Genomic DNA, 19793 nt, shown 5'->3' with positions numbered 1-19793 from the left:
ACGAAAACACTTTGTTATGGTTAAGAATTAATGCTTGGTGGCACAAAAGCTGCTGGAAAAGTAGGGATAGATTACTGAAATACACCCGCGGTTGGTGGGTCAAACACCACTGAGAAAGGCTATGCTGCTGGGAAATACCATAAAGGGTCGGTAGAAAACATCCAGGATTGGCGACTAGGCCAGCAGTGTGACATTTATACCTGTTTCATAAGCTTGCGTTCTTTGTGTTTACACGAGCGATATGTTGTTTGGTATGTTGGAATGGCAGAGTCAACTGGCTGATAGAAGACAGATGACAACACTGTTGTCTAGAAGTCAGAGGGTCAAACACAACACAAAATGAATCACTGCCATGAATTTTTGCATGTAAATAATTAATTAAAAATTAGGTGTTTTTGAGAATTAATACAGCGTCACGAAATATAATATCGTGATACTTAAGTGTATTAAGATTTTCTTAGGCCCCTATCATACATCCATTGTTTTCCTTCATTTTAAGGCTTGACTGGCACTCTAATTAGTATGTTACATTTGTGGTCAGGTTTAGGGACGTAAGCCACTTTGTTATGGTTATAACGAACGTTTGGTGGCACAAAAGCTGCTGGAAAAGCAGGGATGGATAATTAAGATACAAATGGGTTTGGTGGGTCAAACACTTGATAAATGCTTTGCTGCTGGGAAACACCATAAAGGGTTGGTAAAAACACCCAGGATTATGGACTGTGGATGCCGGACTGTTGGAGAAATGGGCCATGGGACATTTTCAGATTAATAGGGGTTGGTAGTTTTGCACCACTGAAACAATGTCATGGCAACTCTTCCCTGATGGAAAGGGCTGTCTGTTGGGAAAGTAAAAGCATACGACTGGATAAATGAGACTTGGATTATACTGCACGAGTTGTTTGAGAGTTTGTAAATGGATCTTTAGAGATTGTTTTAATGTTGTTAAACCGTATGATTTCAATTCATCAGGAATGTCTTCCATTTTTGGATGCTTCGTTAATCAGATTCATGCCTGAAAAACAAAATGTTCTTTTTAGGTAATCTTATTTTGTGCTTTATATTGCTTGTTTTAGATCTGTATATTTTTTACCCTGTATATTTTTGTTCCATGTCGTCTGTCTGTAACTTACGTTGCTGCCTGTCTTGGCTAGGACACTCTTGAAAAAGAGATGTTTAATCTCAAGAGGTATTTCTGGTTAAATAAAGGTCAAATAAAATAAATAAATAAATACAAATGCTCATTTGGGGGATGATGTATTTCTTTTAGACTGAAAAACACAGCTGCATTTTATTAGATTCGCCACATAAGAATCCTCCGTCGACATAAAAAGGTGATAAAATCTGCCTGGAGCAACAACATGGTTTTATTTTGTCAGGACATTAGCTTGGCCCGTGTGAAGCAGGGATGAGCAGCTTTAAACAAATTGACTGGAGTGTTGGGTTTTTTGATTAACACCGATGTCTGAGTGCAAGCCAAAAGGTCCCTGCTCCTAATTAACACTTCAGGATTGGACAGTGGACCAATTACAAATCAACCCTTGGTGTCTCCCATGCAAATGCAGCCCTCATCAATTGGCTTTGTACCTGAAAGGCCAGCATGAATAAATTAACTCCATGCTAAGGCTTGCTTTCCATTCAGTTGGAGGAGAACCTGCTCTGTGGTTGTCAGGGGCAGCCGCTGGGAGGACCCCAATAACCCGTCTTGATAAATATTGAAGCGGGAGCCTGCACCGCCCCCTCGCAATTCATCTCTCCTCACAAGATGGAGTGGGTTTCATCACAGAGGTCTGACTTCAAACCTTGTGCCAAATACCATTGCTCTTTGTGCAGACAAGAGCCCTTCTGGTTCAGTTCTGGATGGCTGCACTTACCTAACACAGAGCCGGCCCACTCACACATACTGCACCAGCGAGAGACTTTATCCTGGCAACTGGCAGGCCTCCTCTAGAGATAAGTAATGGCCGTTGCCCGAAAGAGACGGCCATCCATTCTCCTCAGGGACCAGCCTAGTGGTATACAGTAATGACTGGTGGTGTATACATATGGCAGAGGGGAAGTTAAGGTGTCGTTCCAGTGCTTTGAGACCACCCAGGACGCCTGGCTGACAGAGTCGTCCGATTGTCTGTCCAACCGACATACTCCACATTCTCAGGCAGGCTGTGCTCAGCACTCAAAATGCAAACAGCATGCGTAAACTTACTGTTCTGCAACTGTCGTGGACAGAAGCCAGCCTCGGCTTTATATCAACTACGTCTCATTAATTTTCCGATTGTTGTCTGTCACCAATTATCTATAACCAGACATTTGTAATGGGAATCATATGGCTGGACGGAATGCCTGAGCTCTTATGTATGCCTCCTCTCATGCCAGCATCCCAAAGCAGACGCCGCATCTAAATATGACATGTGAGCCTGGAGTGTATTTTCTCCCTCGGCTAAGTGTGTGTGTTTGTGCGGAGTGATGTTATCTGGCACCAATGTCAACTGCTGGTTTCGTTGCACGGCTGACCTGCTACAGTGTTGGCTAATATTCCCCGTAGGAGCCGAAACTTGAGATGACAACCTGTCCATCACGCTGCCCCCGCCGGCTAGTTTGCGTTCCCACTGCTCCAATTAGCACCTGGCCTCCCCTTCACATGTCACTGGCGGCCGCTGCTTCACACAGAACCAACATGTACCTCTTCTACGCCGCGACCCCTCACCCGCCCACACCAGGAGCCTCTAGTTACTGCTCACCTCAAGTGGACAGTAAATCTCTGTGATTTTACTGTCTGGGAGGCTCTCGCTGCTGAGACTCTCAGAGCGAGGGGAGGCTTGCAGGAGATACGGGTCAGAGGATTCTCAGAGTTGATGTGTTTACTAGTCATGAAGGACGGCCAAAGGGAAAAAAGCTCACCCAGGTGGGACTCCAGTCTCTGCTGCTCTTCAAGGCTGAAGCTGTGTCAGTTTAAGAAAGCCATATTTCCTCAGTGACACGATGTCGCCGAGGTCGAGGGGGTTGTTTCTGTGGTGTTGAGTGAAGGTAAAGGTTTGCTGTGAGGGCAACAATGATAAATGCACCTGTTGATTTTTTTTGCTGTTGGCTGTCGACTCCGGGAAAAGCTTGTTTACATATTCTTTTGATCCAGGTGTTTACAGAAGAAATCCATTCACGTCAAACAATATTTCCAGTAATGGAGAAGGAATCCGTCTTAAGCCTTAATCCAAAAATGGTGCGTGCCTTTTTTTTTAAACCTATAAAACGTTAAGCACTGCTCAGCTGATGGAAAAGCTCCAATATGAGAGTAGCTGTTGAACATTTTAATAACTTAAGTGTACAAAATTCACCACACAACAAAGGAAGGACAAACAAGCTTGCATAAATAGTTCCACAAGAATAGGTTATTACTTTGTGATGCCTGCCACCCAAGGATTTTCCAGTTGACCTTGGCTATCCTTGTCTCTGTTTGTATTGATGCCTATTGATTACCTTTCAACATGCTTAGAAGGAGGAATAATAAAACATTCAACAGGGTGAGCGAGGTCAGACGCAGGAATGGCTAAACACAGAGAGACGGGCAGAGAAAGACAGACTGACAGAGGAGCTGTCAAACATCTCACAAGCCGTCAGCCCCCAAGGCGGTGCAAGTTGGAGCTCACCCTCCTGCAGAAAGTGTCCATGCTGCAACACAGGCAATTAGATGGACATCTCAGGACATGAGTCTGGGGGAGATCCACACACACACACACACACACACACAGCTCTCTTTTTGCCAGTATTCAGGCTCAGAGAACACACACAGACACACACATGCGCCACTAACCTATAGCTATTTGTAGCATGTATCTGTGTGCCTTTGCTGACAGATTTGACAGGCCTATGCTTTGCCCTGCCAGGAATTCTCTATAATCACAGAGCATCACTGATTTTACTTCACAGGCTTTATTATGTTCACCACAGGAGAGAGGAGATGCTAATGTGCAGGTCTAATGTATAACAGAGACAGGAAGATGTCTGACGTTAGAAAGGAATTAACCTTTGGGCACGGACAGAGACATCCTGGCCTGCTTCTGGCTGCTTGTCAGAACTGACCTCTGACAGTTTGACCTTTTAACCCCTGAAGACTACACATGCCGTTGGACACCAAAGTCAGTGTCTGTGTCGCTGATGATATTAATTTAACAGGCTGCTTGAAGAGATTTCCATAAAAATCCTTGAAATGCATCAAATGATTCTATCTTCTATTTAAAGGAACAGCTCACCCCAAATTCAAAAATGCATATTTTGTTGTTCTCTTGATTGTTTTGGTGTGAGTTGCTGCCTGCTCTCTCCGGTTGTACACCAGGCTCGGCTCCTTTCAAAGACTCCTTGCGAAGCACTCCTCCGGGGTTTTTTCGGACCTAATTGTATTGCGGAGTTTTGCACAGTGGCGACCGGATCTTTGCTCTCAAACCACAAAAAAATGTGATGGCACAACAGTCTCCTTCAGTACATTATTCTATGCTTTCTTTGGATTTTCACATTGGCTAGTCATCCTGTTTAATTTGTCTTCTGATTAAATCGGAACCATTGAAACAAGTTGTAGGAAGCCTCTGCAAGTAATTGGTTACTGGCAGACACTCTGTGCTGCAATAAAATGGTTAATCAGCAGTGCTGTGCACTGTAGAGCCGATACGCTGCTGGTTCTGCTGGCCTAAATAGAATGTAATGTCTACTGTTGTGTACAGCATTTATAGATTGAGCTGAGCAGTGATCTGTGGGTCGACCCGTAACCCGCGGGCCCTGCAAATGGACCTGCGGGTCGGGCAGCAGTGATCGTCTGTTAAATCGGTCTGTAAATGATATTTTGACATTATTGGCTATTACTGTCATGGCATCCGAAGGTACTGATGCGTTGAGCAGGTGACAGTCCGCGGTCGTTTTCAAAACACACTTGTGTCATGTACTCCAAAAGAAACTTGTTGAAACTTTAAACAGTAATTTATTGTACAAAATGAGGGAAACAAACGTTGACAAACACGGTTCCATAATTCATATTAAATTCAAAAGATAACAAAAAACAGCTACAAGTTAGAGGGAATAGTGATAAAGTGGTAAAACTTGGCATTGATCCACAGCCTCAGACGGATGCGCTCAAGCTTGCCGTGCACACAAGCTCCGTTGGTAGGCTATACTATATTTTCACATTTTTAACAATGCAATTGAAAAGTTTTAATTTTTATTGATAACCTACATTTACCAACAACAAAAAGACTACATTTAGCACCAAAAAATATGTTAAAAAATAAAGATAATTAAAAAAAAAAAGTAAATAAAAAAAACGAATATTGAATACCAAATTTTCATAACGAATACCTAACCAAAGAAACGAATATTCAAATATCTGAATATTTGGGTAGAGCCCTGGAGTTTAGTCGAGGAGGATGCCATTAATGTTAAAATTTTGCAATGTCTCTTGTTCATGAGTAGATGCACTCTTCCTTCTGCGTGGTAAAACAGCTGGCAGGTGTGGTTCAGTAGAGAGAAAATAGTTCCTACATGAAACTGCAACAAGTTCTGTGGATTATCTTGAGTAACCAGGTCATGATTTCTGGAAAGAAACATTGCTGTTGAGTTTTCCAAATGGATTTTTTAGGCACTTTAAACACCATAAGCTGAGTGTCATCTAGTTCCATTATACTGGCAAGAAGGCAGACATCTCTATAGTCGACATCTCCGATAATCTGCAACTCAAACCAAAACAATCTATGATTTTGAGGTGATTGATCCCTTTAAATCTGAGACATTACTTCACAGAAGTGTGAATGTAGTATCAGTTAGACGACCCAGTCAGAAAAGAATTCAGAAAAGTACTGTACCTATTGATGAAAGCCTTAAAATAGTCCTGGTTTGTTTGGGCTTCAAGTATTTGAAGCATCCAAAATATCTTGTAGATTTCCTTTCATAACTTGCATTTCCGGAAAACCACATAGTTTTCACAATGATTCAGGAAAAAGCTTTTTACCACTGAAATGCAATAAAGTCCAAGGAATGCACATCCACGCACTCACCACAGACAAACATACACTCTTTCTCCAACAGAGCGACACTTCTGCAAACCCTCACCACCAAGTAAACATCCTCAGCAGACGGACATCCACCTACATGAGCAGTGTGATTGCTCTATGAATAATGGGGGGTGAGTGGAGGTAGTAATGAGGCATGATAAAAGTGAGGAGTAATCTGTGGAGGCGGAGGGATCCGGCGTATCCGCTCCCTGAGGCCTGGTTCCTGATCTCCATGCCTGGTTCTGTTCAGGCCGTGAATGAGGCCCATGTGGCTCATACCAGTGTGAGGGAGCGCTCATTAAACTACAGACATCATCTTAATCAATCTCTCCGAAGTCTCAGCACGGCTCTCGGCCAGACGTGTGTGCAAAATTTACATCATCCACAGGAAAGCATGCACAGGCCCGCTAACTTTCAAATAAACATCCTTCATGGTTTGACATTCATACTGTATGTGTTTCTGAGTTAATACTGTATTGAATGCTGGAGTGTTGCCAGAACAGGGTGAGACCGCTGATGAGGTTAAATGATCCTGATCATAAACACAGACCACTGCCACAACTGCCAACTCCAAGGATGAATGAGGCTGAATTTTTGATCCCACCATTCCTGGAATGGCATTTTGGCAACGGCAAAGCCAACCTCTGATACAGTAGCAAAACCAATAAGCAACTTATTAAGCGTGCCTCTCAGTATCAGTGCCTGTTGAGCAATACTCTTCTCACAGTTTACAGCAAATGAAAGCAATCTGAGTGTTAAAGGAGCTCTGTATGTTATCAGAACATTAATATAGCAGCAAACCACTGTTTGCTATGTCAAGTGGAGTAACTGCGTCCTGACCAGAGAATGAAATAACGCTACCTCTGTGTGTGTTATAATCCGAACTTCTCTGTTTGTTGTTGTGATAGATGCCCTAGCTAGGCATGTGAGTCCCATGTCTGTACTCAACGGCTAGCTAATTGACGCCGCTCTGCACTGATCTCACATGGTGGTTACTGCTGGTGTGAGGATGTCGGTTGCTGAAAGGTAGTGCCTGGTACAAAGTGATTTTGCCAAGTGGGACATGCTCCTGGATCAACATCCCATATTGCGTTCCTAGACAATGCAATCACGCAATCACAAGTGTGCTGCTCCTGTGATTCTTTCAAAAGTCCTTGAAGCTAAGCTAGCTTTCCAAATGGAAGTTAGTAAAATTGAACAATAACAATAACACTGCACAAAAACCTTGTCAGCTACTGCAGGGATAGTGAGTTAGCTTGCTAACTAGGTCAGCTATGCTAACAAATAAGCTAAGCAATGAAGAAGGATAATATAATTTTTCAGTCGCAAATTCCTGCACTTAACACATTTCCTCTCCTTTTTTCCATGTTGATTCTAGATAGATCCGATTAGGTTTATCCAGGACCATCATCATCGTCATGCTGATTCTGGATAATTTATGCTGACATCAACATAGCAGTGATGGTCCTGAACAACATAAGCAGCACTACCCAGGATCAACATGTTAAAGATGGTCCTTTATCAGTAATAACATATTATCAAGGGTCAACATGGCAGTAATGGTCCTCAATCAACACAAGCACTGCTATCTTGCAAAAAAAATTGAAAAAAAGTTTTGTGCCATCCGTGCTGCAGACACATTTGGATGATTAATTCATTATCCAGCCAGTTCATGCAAGTGCAACAGACTTGTTCTCAAGTGGAGACTTTCCCTAAATTCCTTCTCTACCCAGTTGTCAGTAAATTAAACTATTGTTGTTTTTGCCAAAACAATTGAGGGAAAACATGCGAGCTGTGCTGAGCAGATGATCTTGACACTTCACACTGACACTTGACACCATCTGAGGAGTAATGTGGATTTGAAACAATGGATGGAAAAAATGTGTATAAAAAGTGAAGTTGTTTGCTGTCTTTACAAAATACAGTTGCCATAGACTAACGTTAGCTTGTTGGTCGAACAAAGCAGCAGAAGCACCACCAAATGAAAGTCAATTCTCCAATGTAGTTTAGGATAGACTACATGCATTTGAGTTCTTATCCCAGGTTGTCACATATCGTCGCTTTGTCGGAGGACTAACATGTCTACATATTACATGCTAGGTATGCTTCTGCGTCTGCTGTTGATGTCCCAGGATGCCGCAACCAATGCTGGGACATTAACAAAAGCACGTTTTAGGTTTGGCCCTGCATTCATATGGACAGTGAACAACGGGCTCCTGGGTGAAAGTCCGGGGTTGATTGGACCCATCCTTCACCCCTATGAACTTTCCTGCTCCTTACATTACGTCGTTACCGGCAGTGTTCCAAATTGACACCATCCTGTGGTGTATCATACCGCCGCAACAGGTGCTGTCCGGCTATATAATGAACTGACGTCACCATGTATCATACTGTCGCAACAGGTGCCCTCCAGCCAACCGGCGGTGTATCATAATGCCGCCAAGGATTAAATCTGGCTGCATTACATACTGAAGCTGCCCAGTGGCGTATCTTACCACTGCAAAAGTGGGGTTTTGGTGTCGGTGTCCGATGCCGGAATCGCTGACAAAGCTGTGACATTTGACAACTTTGGGCTGTGACATCAGTCTAGGTTTTCAAGATTGTTTTTGTCAGATGTGGACGTAAAATAATCCTAAAAAAAACCCTTGAAAATCTGCTGCAGACACTGATCAAAAGTTTATTTTATATTTCTGTGCATAGTTGCAGTCAAACTTTCTCTTCCCGATCAGTACACTGTTTACATTTCAGCCTCATTCTGACAGCAAATACATGAAAAGGTGCCATGAAAAGGGCCAAAATAAACAGTGAGAGGCCCGGAGATATTTAAAGCAAATGTAGAGGAGTAATTACTGCATCTTTTATCACACTGGGTATCCCTAAATAGTTTTGCTGTATGGAAGGGGGCCTGTGTTTATTATCTGAGGCACGGAAGAGAAAGGCACCTCTGGAGGGTTTATTATTTGGGTTAGCTGCATTTTTCACTGTTTATTATGCGGTTTTAATTGTGGTCTGGCTGCGTTCGCCTGAGGAGCACAAGAGTAAGCAGAGCGAGGGAGAGAGGAATGTCAGAGACAGCAACTTCTCTGCAGGACGCGAGGCTGCGCCGGGAGTCCCGTGAACCTGCCTTACCCCTGGATTGGATTTCAGCAGTGATATGAGGAGTAAAAAGTGGGGGAGGATGTTCAAGCGTCCAGATCTATGCACGACCTGAACGTCTCACTCACTGGTTTATTTTCTTGATTCAGTTAGTTCCAGCTTTTAATAATTAACAGGTCTTCACGTCTGGGAGAATCCAGACTAAGAAACTAACCTTTTGGCCACCCAGCAGGTGCCAAACCACCTGCACCTCCTTCCCCTTTGAGACACCACTCTTCCAATCTTCTATAACTCTTCATTCATCTTTCTGGCTGCTTTGGAAGGAGCCCAGACTCCTTAAATTCTTCCCTCAGTAAGGGCTTCCAGTGTTTATGGGAGAAATGAGCCTCCACCTTGGGTCCTAAGAGTCTCCCTACATCTGGTGCTCACCCCTGCTGAACTTTCCCCTGCAGCCATGAGGGAGTTATAACCTCCCCCTCCTGAGCTCAGAATAATTTCTCACTCAAAAACAAAAGGTGCATCTACTCGTTGTGCCCTGGTGTTTTAGGCTCAGATACTCAATCAAAGCTGGAATGTAAATTCACACCTTAAAGTTTGCCGCTTAGCTTTGAACAAACATCCTCCTCTTTCCTCATAAATCCACCTCAATGTATCCCAGGGTCATAGTAACACAGTGAAACACACACATTCGCCTCATCATACGGATAAACATTCATTAGGAATAAAGTCCAGAGCCTCTTAAAGAATTAGTGCGCTGCAAAGTAAAACTCTCCATTTATGGTCCTCCCCGCGGTGAACACAACTACAGTGACGACCACAAATCAAATCTAATCAGCACTCTGAAAAGGAATCAAGCGTTTCCAGGATTACAGGGATTGGCTCATTTTCAGCACGGCCACCTCTGACCTTTTAAGCTGGCTGTTTAGAAACACTGGAGGTGCAAGGAGTGAGTGAACAGTGTGATTTGAGTGGTCAAAACCAAAGATAGGGATCTTTCTTTCACAGCCCAGTCGCTAGAGGAAAAATAAATAAGTTACATTTGTACATTTTATATGTATCTTATCAACGTATTTAAAATGAGATTTGTATCAGCTAACTTTGTCATCTGGGGGTTGAAGGGATGGCATAACATCAACAAGCTGCAGAGCACTGTTGGGGACTAACAAATGACCAAACCAGTCATTTCTGCATTTACAGCAGCCTTTTATGCACCAAATGTTGGTGTTTATTTCTACCCAAAGCTTTTTTTCCCAGCAGACAAAGTGGCATCAAAAGTGATTGTTTTTAGCAAGTTATTGCTGCATTTTCAGCAGCTTTTAAGACATCAGATGTGAGTGTTTTTAAGGGACCTGTCACTGTTTGTCTGGCGGCTTTTCAGCACCCAAATGAGAGTGTATTTTAATGACCCTTTGCTTTTTTTTTTTTAGCAGGGAAACCAAAAGAAGTTTTTTTTAGCAAGTCATTGCTGTGTTTCCAGTGGCTTTTGTGCACCAGCTTAGTATTTATTGTGACCCTGTGGTTCTCTTTCTAGCAACTTTTCAGGCTCCAAACATGGGTTTATTTTGATGACCTGTTGCTGTTTTTTGCAGCGGGGATAGTGGTGCCAAAAGATATTGTTTTTTTAGCAAGTCATTGTTAAATTTCCAGCAGCCTTTTATGCACCAAACATAGGTGTTTATTGCTACCCATGGCTTTTTTTCCAGCGGGGACAGTGGCACCAAAAGCAGTTGTTTTTTTTTAGCAAGTTATTGCTACATTTCTAGCAGATTTCCAGCCTTCAACTATGGATTTATTTTAACAAACTGTCTGTGTTTATCCAGCGGGGATCGTGGAACCCAAAGGGATTGTTCTTTTGCAAGTCATTGCTGCCTTTCCAGCGGCTCTTTATGCACTTAATGTGGTGTTTATTGTGATCCTGTGGCTCTCTTTCAAATGGCTTTTCACCCTCCGAACATGGGATTTTTTTTTAACAAACTGTTGAGACAGTTGCTTTTTAAGGAGTCATCGCTGCGTTTCCTGCATTTTTTTAGACAGCAAATGTGGGTGTTTATTAGGAACCTGCCACTGTTTTTCCAGCAGCTTTTCAGACCCAAAACGTGGCTTATTTTAATGACCCATCACTGTTTTTCCATTGGGGATAATATCACAAAAAAACAATTGTTTATTACTGAGACATTGCTGGGTTTCCTGTTAAGATAGTGGCACCAAATGTTTTTTTGTTTTTGTTTTTTCATCAAGTCGCTGCATTTTCAGCGGCTTTTTAGACACCAATTAAAATGTGGGTGTTTTACTAGGACATTGGAAGTTTCTTGCTGATGCAGTAGCACCAAAAGCGATTTTTTTTTTTTTTTTTTTTTTTTACCAAGACATTGCTGCTTTTCCACTGAGGACTGTGCCCTCAAAACCAGGTATTTTAAATCATGATCTTTTCCTTACCCTATACAAGTGGTTTTTGAGCCTAAACCTAACCACACATTAACCACATTGTTGAATGTAAAGTTTCAATGTATCTGCGACATAATAGTATTTAAATGTAACTTATCCATGGTTTGTAGAAATGTAGAATGCCAACATTTTTTTGGGCCATTTCATTGTTTTTCCCCTCTGTATTCAGTCACTGTGGCTTTTTTTCCCAACCTGACTGCCATATTTAACAACTAAGACAATATGCAGAGCAGAAACAGTCTGCAGGCTGGTTAAGATATTTAGAATGAAACAATAACAGAGAACCAGAAGCCACAAAAGGTAAGAAAAAGACAGAAGGAATTAAAGTGAAAGATAAAAGGAAAGAATGAGACCAAACTGGAAAAAAAGACATGGCACAAGTATTTAGTCTGAGAGAGAAAGAAAACTACACCTGGTTTAGCCTTGCACTATAAGGCTTTATTAACTGAGAGCAGAGGCCGTGCTGACGGACAGCCTCAGCTGCTCTGTGCTGCCTAATCCACAGCGAGAGGTAGTGAAAGGTGATCAAACATCTCCCTCAGCCCCTGCACACTATCCAGCCACTGCAAAAAGGTTACTGCACCGCTCACGGCACAGGGGCATGAATGATCAGACAGCTTATCTACAGCGACTCACACAAGCATGCACATATACAAACCGGTCAAGCCCTACACTACGCTCTTATTTCAACAGAGCATCAAAAATTCATAAAATAATCTATGTCACAGAAATTAAATAAAACAAGAGAATCAAAACCAGAGGCAGCCACAGTGCCAACAGGCCTGCAGTCTGAAGGGGTGTGATTAAAGTTTAACTAGAAACAGATTCATGGTAGGTCTGACAAGCTGTGCCACCTCCTGCCGAGATCTGACTTTTTGCTGGACAACAGATTAATCTGATACAAAACAACAGCATAGTTGCACAAGTTCTGCAAATTCTAGGTAAGCCGTATAATATAGCCCTGAGCGATACTTTCATTATCAACCATTTGTTCAGCATTAGCGCCCTAACACACATGGCATCATTGCAACCTCATTACAACTGCAGAGAAAGTTCCAAGATGCTGGATTACATTCAGGGGTGCATGCTTGTTATTTCTTCTTACCTTCAAAGGAGAGGAAGACTCTTGGCAGCGGCTGTGGGAGGCTGGAGACCCCCGTGGAGACGAGAGAGAGAGCCAGGAGCGCCATAGCTAACACCAGAGGTGGCCTGGCCAACCCCTCCGGCCTGCCCATGACTGCACCGCTCAGGAACCCCGACCAGTCACCAGTGCCTGTTGGAGGTGTTTGAAAGAGAAAATAAAAAGACTGAGTTTTCTTTTTACTTTTGGATATCTGTAATATGATGTATGCTGCATGCTGCTCCTCTGATGGTCCCCAGTCATTCTTCCGACTTTGGTATGTTCATGCAACACATTCTCACTCTGACCTCGTCACATATCGACGTTTGGTCATGGACTTTCCACGTACAGATATGACGTGAAAGCACCCTGGGTGCGTTGGTTGTTGACGCTCAGGGTTGATGCATTGTCTTCTTTCAAAATATACTTTTGTTTTCACAGGAAATTTACATACAGTCTCTTTAAAAATAAACGCAATACGTTGGTAAAACACAGTGAAGTGATGTTTTTTTGCCTTCAGCAACAAATGCATGTGGTTGGGTTACGGAAACAAAAACATTTGGTTTGGTTTAGGAAAAAAGAACTGGGCTTGGCTTTATAATCTTATGGGATGCGAACACTGCTCTCCCAGGTGAAGGTCAGTGTTTGTTGGATCCATCCACCACCCCTACCACTGGCCCTACTCAGATTTTCGTTGCCTTAACTTTCGTTCATGTCCTGCTGCGTTTCCCCCTGTTGCCACCGAGCGCAATTAAACTGTAACGGAAACCAGCCATGTATCATGCCGACGTTTAAGGACGGCTTTTTCAGCAGTGTTTGACGCCACAAGTCACTGCCCAAGTGCCGGATTTCAGAATCTTCAGAGTGAGATGGGGTTGGTTCATGAGCTTTTAACTGTATTGTGGAAAAAATTGATGTGTTTATCATCCCAGTAAAGATTCAAGTTGCTCTCCAAGTATACCGAATTAGTTGAAGCTTTATATTAAAAAGTAATTTTGTCCCAGACTTGTTGCTACACCAGTGCATTCCCAAAAACCATTAAAATATAGCTTTACCTTTAATGCTAATAACTTTTCTAACTAATCTAGGTCACTATGTGGACAACAACTAACGGTTACCCCCTTATACCATAATACAAATTACATCTGAGCAGAAATTAATATGCAACCAAAGGTTTACTTTCATCTGCCATTTTTCTACGTAACATGACGTCACAATTTTCACCAACTTTCCGAGTTCTGAGTTAAGGGGGCGTTCGTGTGAATTTTCCCAGTGGAAAAATTCTGTTTATTTTGACACCACATAACCACAGTGTAAGAAACAAAAACATAACTAATTTGAGTTTTTGTGCTTTTGTCTTTTCAGCCATCTTAGCTATCACTGCTAAAGCTAACTAGCTACTTTAGTTATTTACAACAAACTTTTATTTTTACTACTTGAAATGTAAAACCTATCATTGCTTGTTTATCAGAAACAGGTTTTCTGAAAGAAACCTACCTGAAAAGTGCCTCAGAACATGTCAGAGTTCAAATTTGGGGTATTTGTGTTGAATTGTTTTTAGCTAGCTGACACAGAATTACTATTTGAATAACATTTAGCAGGGCCACACCACCTGTTGAAATATAGCCATTTATAAGCAGCATTAACTGACCTTTTTGTTCACTTGGGGGCAGTGGAACAAACTGTATTGCTAATGACATACCAACACCTAAGCTGATATGGCTAAAGCGTTAGCAAACAGCCGGCAGATACGGAGCAAGCTTTCGCTTTAGCTTTCATTTGGAGCGGTGTTTCTTAACACCTGGTGCATTTAAGTCCACCACTTGTGCTTCTTTTAGCTCTAGTGTGGTCTCTATTATTTAGTGAGGAAAATAAGTGGCTTTTTAGAAGCTAAATGCTCCACTCTGCTCACAAGCTAATAATAGTCGCTAACTAGCTATAGCAACATTGTGGCTAAAAAGCTACATAAAGCTAAGAAATGGGTTTTATTTTTCTGTGGGCTTGTTACACAATTAACATTTTTATACATTTGATGCATTACTGATGTAAAAATATCAAATGATTATATTCTAAACATCTAAAATCCACTTCTTAATGAAATTTAGCCCATTAAATGTCGAAGATTTGAAGATTTCAGATTGGCTCCAATCAGTGGCGTTATCAGCAAAGTGTGAAGGTTTTTTTTTTTTTACTATGATTGATTTAATTTTAAACCAAGAAATACATATGGCAATAAAAAAAATGATTAAATATATTATATGATTGTATAAGAGTTCTGCAAACTTGCTTCTCTGCGTCTATTGATCTGTGAATCACTAAATCAGTGCTTGCCAGGATGCAGTCGACTGTGGTTTCAAAACAACAGTGTCTCTGATCTTCATCACCTAATACAACACTATCTGTTGCTATGAGGGTAATTCATATTGCAAGAGAGCAGCAGAATACACATGAGCAATATTTACAGTTAAATCATCAGTCTGACAGGTCCAGAAATGCCGACTTACAAAACTGAAGCGCCGCCCAAACAACACTGAATGAAGACACAGATATGAGCATATGTCAGTTAAATCCCATCACTTACTATATCCTTGCAGATGTGCATCTCTTAAATATAGATGAGTTAAATCTGCACAAAAGAACTGCCAGAGAAACGCTCCCCTCAGCCTCCTCTTGTTCCTCTCCTAACAGGACAAGAGCAGCTCAATTATTGATAGAGGCAGGTACTGTACTGCCTGCGGGACACTCACTCCTGCAATGCAAAACTCCTCTGCTGGAGAAAGACTCAGCCGTTTTAACCACCCAAACCGGCTGTTACACTACCTGTGTCCACAAAACACGCCACGCTGGATAAAGAGAGCGTCCCTTTTACATTCAAAAAGAAAACACAAGCAGGGTGGATCCCTGCTCTCATGGCTTATAGATGCGCTCTGAAAAATTGATGGCCAGGAGACAGAAAAGCTGCATGATTGCTATGAAAATTTCAGTTTGGCATGTAGTGTACAAATAGGTTGAGATATGGGTGTGTGTGGTGGAGTGAAGCATGACTGATTTGTGGCAGAGGCAGAACTGTACAGTTCAGGTGCATGAGGACAACAGATGGAAAACTGCAGAGGAATGAGATTTGGCTCAGCCGGAGAGTCATAAAACTGCACGGGGCTTGTCAAGGGGGCCCCGGCCGCTGCACTGCAGCCTCTTCTGCTGCTGCATCATCCACACACACCCTCCCCTAGAGCCTGATTCACCTCAGGCGTCTGAGTCTCCTATGAGTTTAGCCTCCAGGTGGATGAATCTGACCCTGTACTGAGACTTAGTCATGTATTGCTCTCAAATGGTTGTTTCACCCACATTACAAAAAATAATCTCCAACCTATAGTGGTATGTTAAGCATGCAAATAGTTTTGGTTTCACCCTAATTCAAAGCAGGTAAATTAAATTGGTGGTGTTTTTAAGTCATTTCTAAACAAATAAAAGTCAAGTGCCAAGTCTCAGCAAGACTTTCAAGTCTCAAGAATGTCGACCATGAAAACTGCATTTTCCTTTAAAGCTCCGTCAATAGCTGAGGCAAGGTTCTTTGAATACATAACCTAATTTTCAAGGTATGTGGCCATGTGAGACCCTCAGGACTCAGAATGTAACCAGGTCATAACTTGAGACTTTAATGATTTTGTTATAGGTCTCACGGCATTCAGTTCAAGTCTTCAGTCCTCCTTTTTGGGATTTAAGTCAAAGTTTTAAATGTGCAGCTTTGAGAATAGAAAGAACTTCTTTGGTGCAAAGTAGTTTCAACATAAACTGCTGAATCTGTGGATTATCCACAGTAATGGAGATTCTTATAGATTCTTGACAAGACATTTTCTTAGCCCCTTCTCAAACCTGACGCAGCTGTATGATATGTGGATGGGCCATGTCAGTTCGTAATGCACCTGTCGGCTTCATCTTGAAATGCTGCTGGCAACGATGTAATAGGAGAACCTGGAAAGTCCCTGTAGGGTGGGTAGGAGTGGTGGTGGATGGGCAAAACAAACCCTGGACTACTACCTGGGAGCCTGGTGTTAGCTTCCTGTATGAATGTAGAGCCAAACCATGATGTCTTTTTTCTAAACCCAACCATGTGCTTTTGTTGACTTCCCGGTGTTGGTTATGGCATCCTGGAACTTCAACGCCAGACACAGGAGGATATCTAACACGTAATATGTAGACATGAAAGTCCACCAATGAAGCAGCCATATGTGACAACTTAGGATGAGAATGTCTTGGCAATACTTGACGCTTAGTGCTACTGATGTAGTATGAAGAAAAGAGCAGAGGCGGACTTTCACCCAGGAGACTGAAGTTTGTGTCCCGTGAGAAACCACAAGTCAATGTTGTTTTGGCATAATGTTACGTAACATAGGCAAGTTTGTTGCGCACTGATCTCACTCATGTGATGTTACATGATCTGACCCTAGCCATGAATTTTTGGGGTTTGGGTTAACCCTAACCCAACCCCAACCCTAACCCTCAGATGTCTAAACCTAACTTAGCTACACTAAAGATCTCCCTGTGCGTCATTATCAGATGCAGAAGGGCGTGACAAAGCATCAGTGCGAATTGGTGACCTGAGAATAGGAACAGGATGAAAACATGTAATGTTTAAAAGTTTTGAGAACGACAAACAAAATTCAACTTGTATTTGGGCGACGGCAGAAATGTTAGACAACAATGTACCAAAACCTGGGGGGGGAAAAAAACGAATACCAAGTCAAGTATTCCAGAAATTGTTCTCACATTTTCAATTCCCCATGCCATGATTTATGTGCAATAGCATTGTTCAGCACCAACGCAGTGAGCAGTGTGCCTTTCATGTGACGAGACCGAAAGTAAGGGTGTGGAGCTCAGGGAGTTTGCACCCACTCACAGACCACTTAGCACTTTCCTTTTATTAGCTTTAACCACATTGTTTCCATAATGTTAACCACATGTTTTTGTTGTCTGAACTTAACCTTACAACCTCAGTTTATTACCACGATATTTCCTTGACCTGGACCATACTGTAGCTGCCATGTGCAGAAATGGAGGAAAGTGAGAATTTTAAAAAGCATTTGAAATAAAGATAATTTGGGGTTTTAAGGAATCGTCCAATACTGGAAGTTTCGTCTGGTGTTTGGGTTGAGTTACCACTAAGTGAGAATAATTATTTTTGTTGTAATTTAAGTGAATCGACCCTTTAAACTATTGAACACCCACAGTGACCCCTCCCTGCACGCTCACTGAGATGGGTGATCTCCCGGGGTGAGGCTCTGGCGTGGAAACGTTGGCCTCACAGCTGCTAAACTCATCGTCAAGGGACTTCGGAGCGTCCCATGACATCCCCACCAGCTCAGGTTGATTCACTTCCTTTGCCTCTTCCTTTGATGATCACCACACTGAGGCATGAATGAGCTCACTGCCAGCCTCACTTATACTTGTGGAGCACCGTAACGCTCGCCTGGATTAATGGGTCTCCCAATAAAACGGCGCATTACTGTTTGTTGCCGAGATCGAGAATAATTCAATTAATTATGTTGAGCTCTGTGGAGTCCAGAAATTCCAGTGCTGAGTGTGCCAGGAATCTCTGCGACAGCAATTAAATGTCCCTACAAAAGGAGGTCAGCGTGAGTGAGTGGAGAGTTATATTTCCAGTGGGGTGTGATGATAATTGTGTTTATTGTGCATTCCTTGGCTGACAGCCTAATGAAATTTCCATCTCACTATTTCACTATTTCTAATTTTGATAAAAGCAGAACACTGCAGAGCTGTAAAAACAAATATTCTTTTCTTTTTTCCATCTTTCCAAACTGGGTCTGTGATTGTTTGGCTCCCATCTGGTCCCGTTAATGCTTTAAACACATGAACACTGTTTAACTACCAGAAATTGAGGCATAAAGTCCTCCCAGCTGGCTTTACGTTTCATGGATTTAATTATTCAGTATTCTGATCTAATCTTTCCTCGAGTGGAGAACAAGAATTAAAATTGAAATAGTAAACAACTTGCAAAGTGCTACGTCTGTCCCGGGCTCTAACAGGACGGTGTGTTCATACCACACCCTGTCATTCAGTTGTCAGTGGCTCTATTACAACCACACGTTCCTGCACACACATGACAGGCAGGCGCAGCTAAAATGTGTGTATTTCAAGTATTAAAACTTAAGGAATTTTAATAGAAATAAAGACATGTTAAGCTTAAACCAGGTCAGGAAGCTCTCCTAGTGCAATAAAGTTATACAAATATAAAAAACTTGACCAGATATCCTTTAAAAAAGCACATTTGATCAGTTTAAGGGTGATACAGCAACTGCAATGGTCTTGACTCATGCTGGAAATTTGCAGCACACCCAGAGCATGTGAGGGAAATAAAGCATGCCACAGTCTGATGTAATAAAACTCAGTATTTAAAAAGAAGCACCAAGTAAATTTAGTTAAATTTGGCACTCTGCAACAGTCAGATTATGTTAACTTCCAGCTATTCTCCCTGGTGGGACCCTGCACCTGTTAGCCTCCTCTCTGCATCCATTGTGTGATCCACTCCACCACAGTACAGTGCAGTACAGCAGGTAGACCCCTCTACCTTCACAGACAGGATCCAGATCAGTCCCTGAACTCACCTTACAGGAGCTTCCTCCAGTTCTGTCCCCACTTGAAAAACACAGATGTGATTTATCCCCCTTCAAAAAAAGCACCTTGTTCCCAGTTTTCCACCAGTGACACCAGAGAGGAAAAATGCTGCTATTCCATCTAAGTGCTCACAGAGCAGGCTTGACTGAGAGAGGAGAGGAGAGAGGGAGGAGAGCGAAAAGACAGAGAGAGGGCTGGTGTCCTATTACACACTCTCCACTGAAGTCCCCCTCCCCCTTCCCCTCCTCCTCCTCCTCCTCCTCCTCCTCCTGCCTTCCTCTTCCCCACCCCTCCCGTCCTCACTCTTCCCCCTTCCCTTCTTCTGTTAACTAGACAGCAAACTTTAGCATGAGCAGCTTCACACATCAGAGGCTTGAACCTCACACTGAGAGGGCGACGCTGGGAAAGGTCAGACACATTCAGGACTGGAGCTAATTTAATCTGGGGATGTTCACATAGCCGTTACCAAA

General features: G+C 42.5%; 1 protein-coding gene across 1 annotated transcript in view; it reads right to left on the bottom strand.

The window, feature by feature from the left end:
- sema3c (sema domain, immunoglobulin domain (Ig), short basic domain, secreted, (semaphorin) 3C) overlaps positions 1-19498 on the bottom strand; it is a 69171-nt gene extending 49673 nt beyond the window's left edge. The window contains exons 1-2 of the mRNA XM_049566831.1: positions 19314-19498; positions 12676-12843 (exon numbers count right to left, since the gene is read on the bottom strand). Coding sequence (XP_049422788.1) covers positions 12676-12805 — 130 coding nt within the window. The 5' untranslated portion in view covers positions 12806-12843; positions 19314-19498. The remainder of the gene's footprint in view (positions 1-12675; positions 12844-19313) is intronic.
- Positions 19499-19793: the final 295 nt, after the last annotated feature.

This window comes from Epinephelus fuscoguttatus, linkage group LG22, assembly GCF_011397635.1.
Source record: "Epinephelus fuscoguttatus linkage group LG22, E.fuscoguttatus.final_Chr_v1".
NCBI lineage: Eukaryota > Metazoa > Chordata > Actinopteri > Perciformes > Serranidae > Epinephelus > Epinephelus fuscoguttatus.
This window is presented reverse-complemented; position numbering and strand designations above follow the sequence as displayed.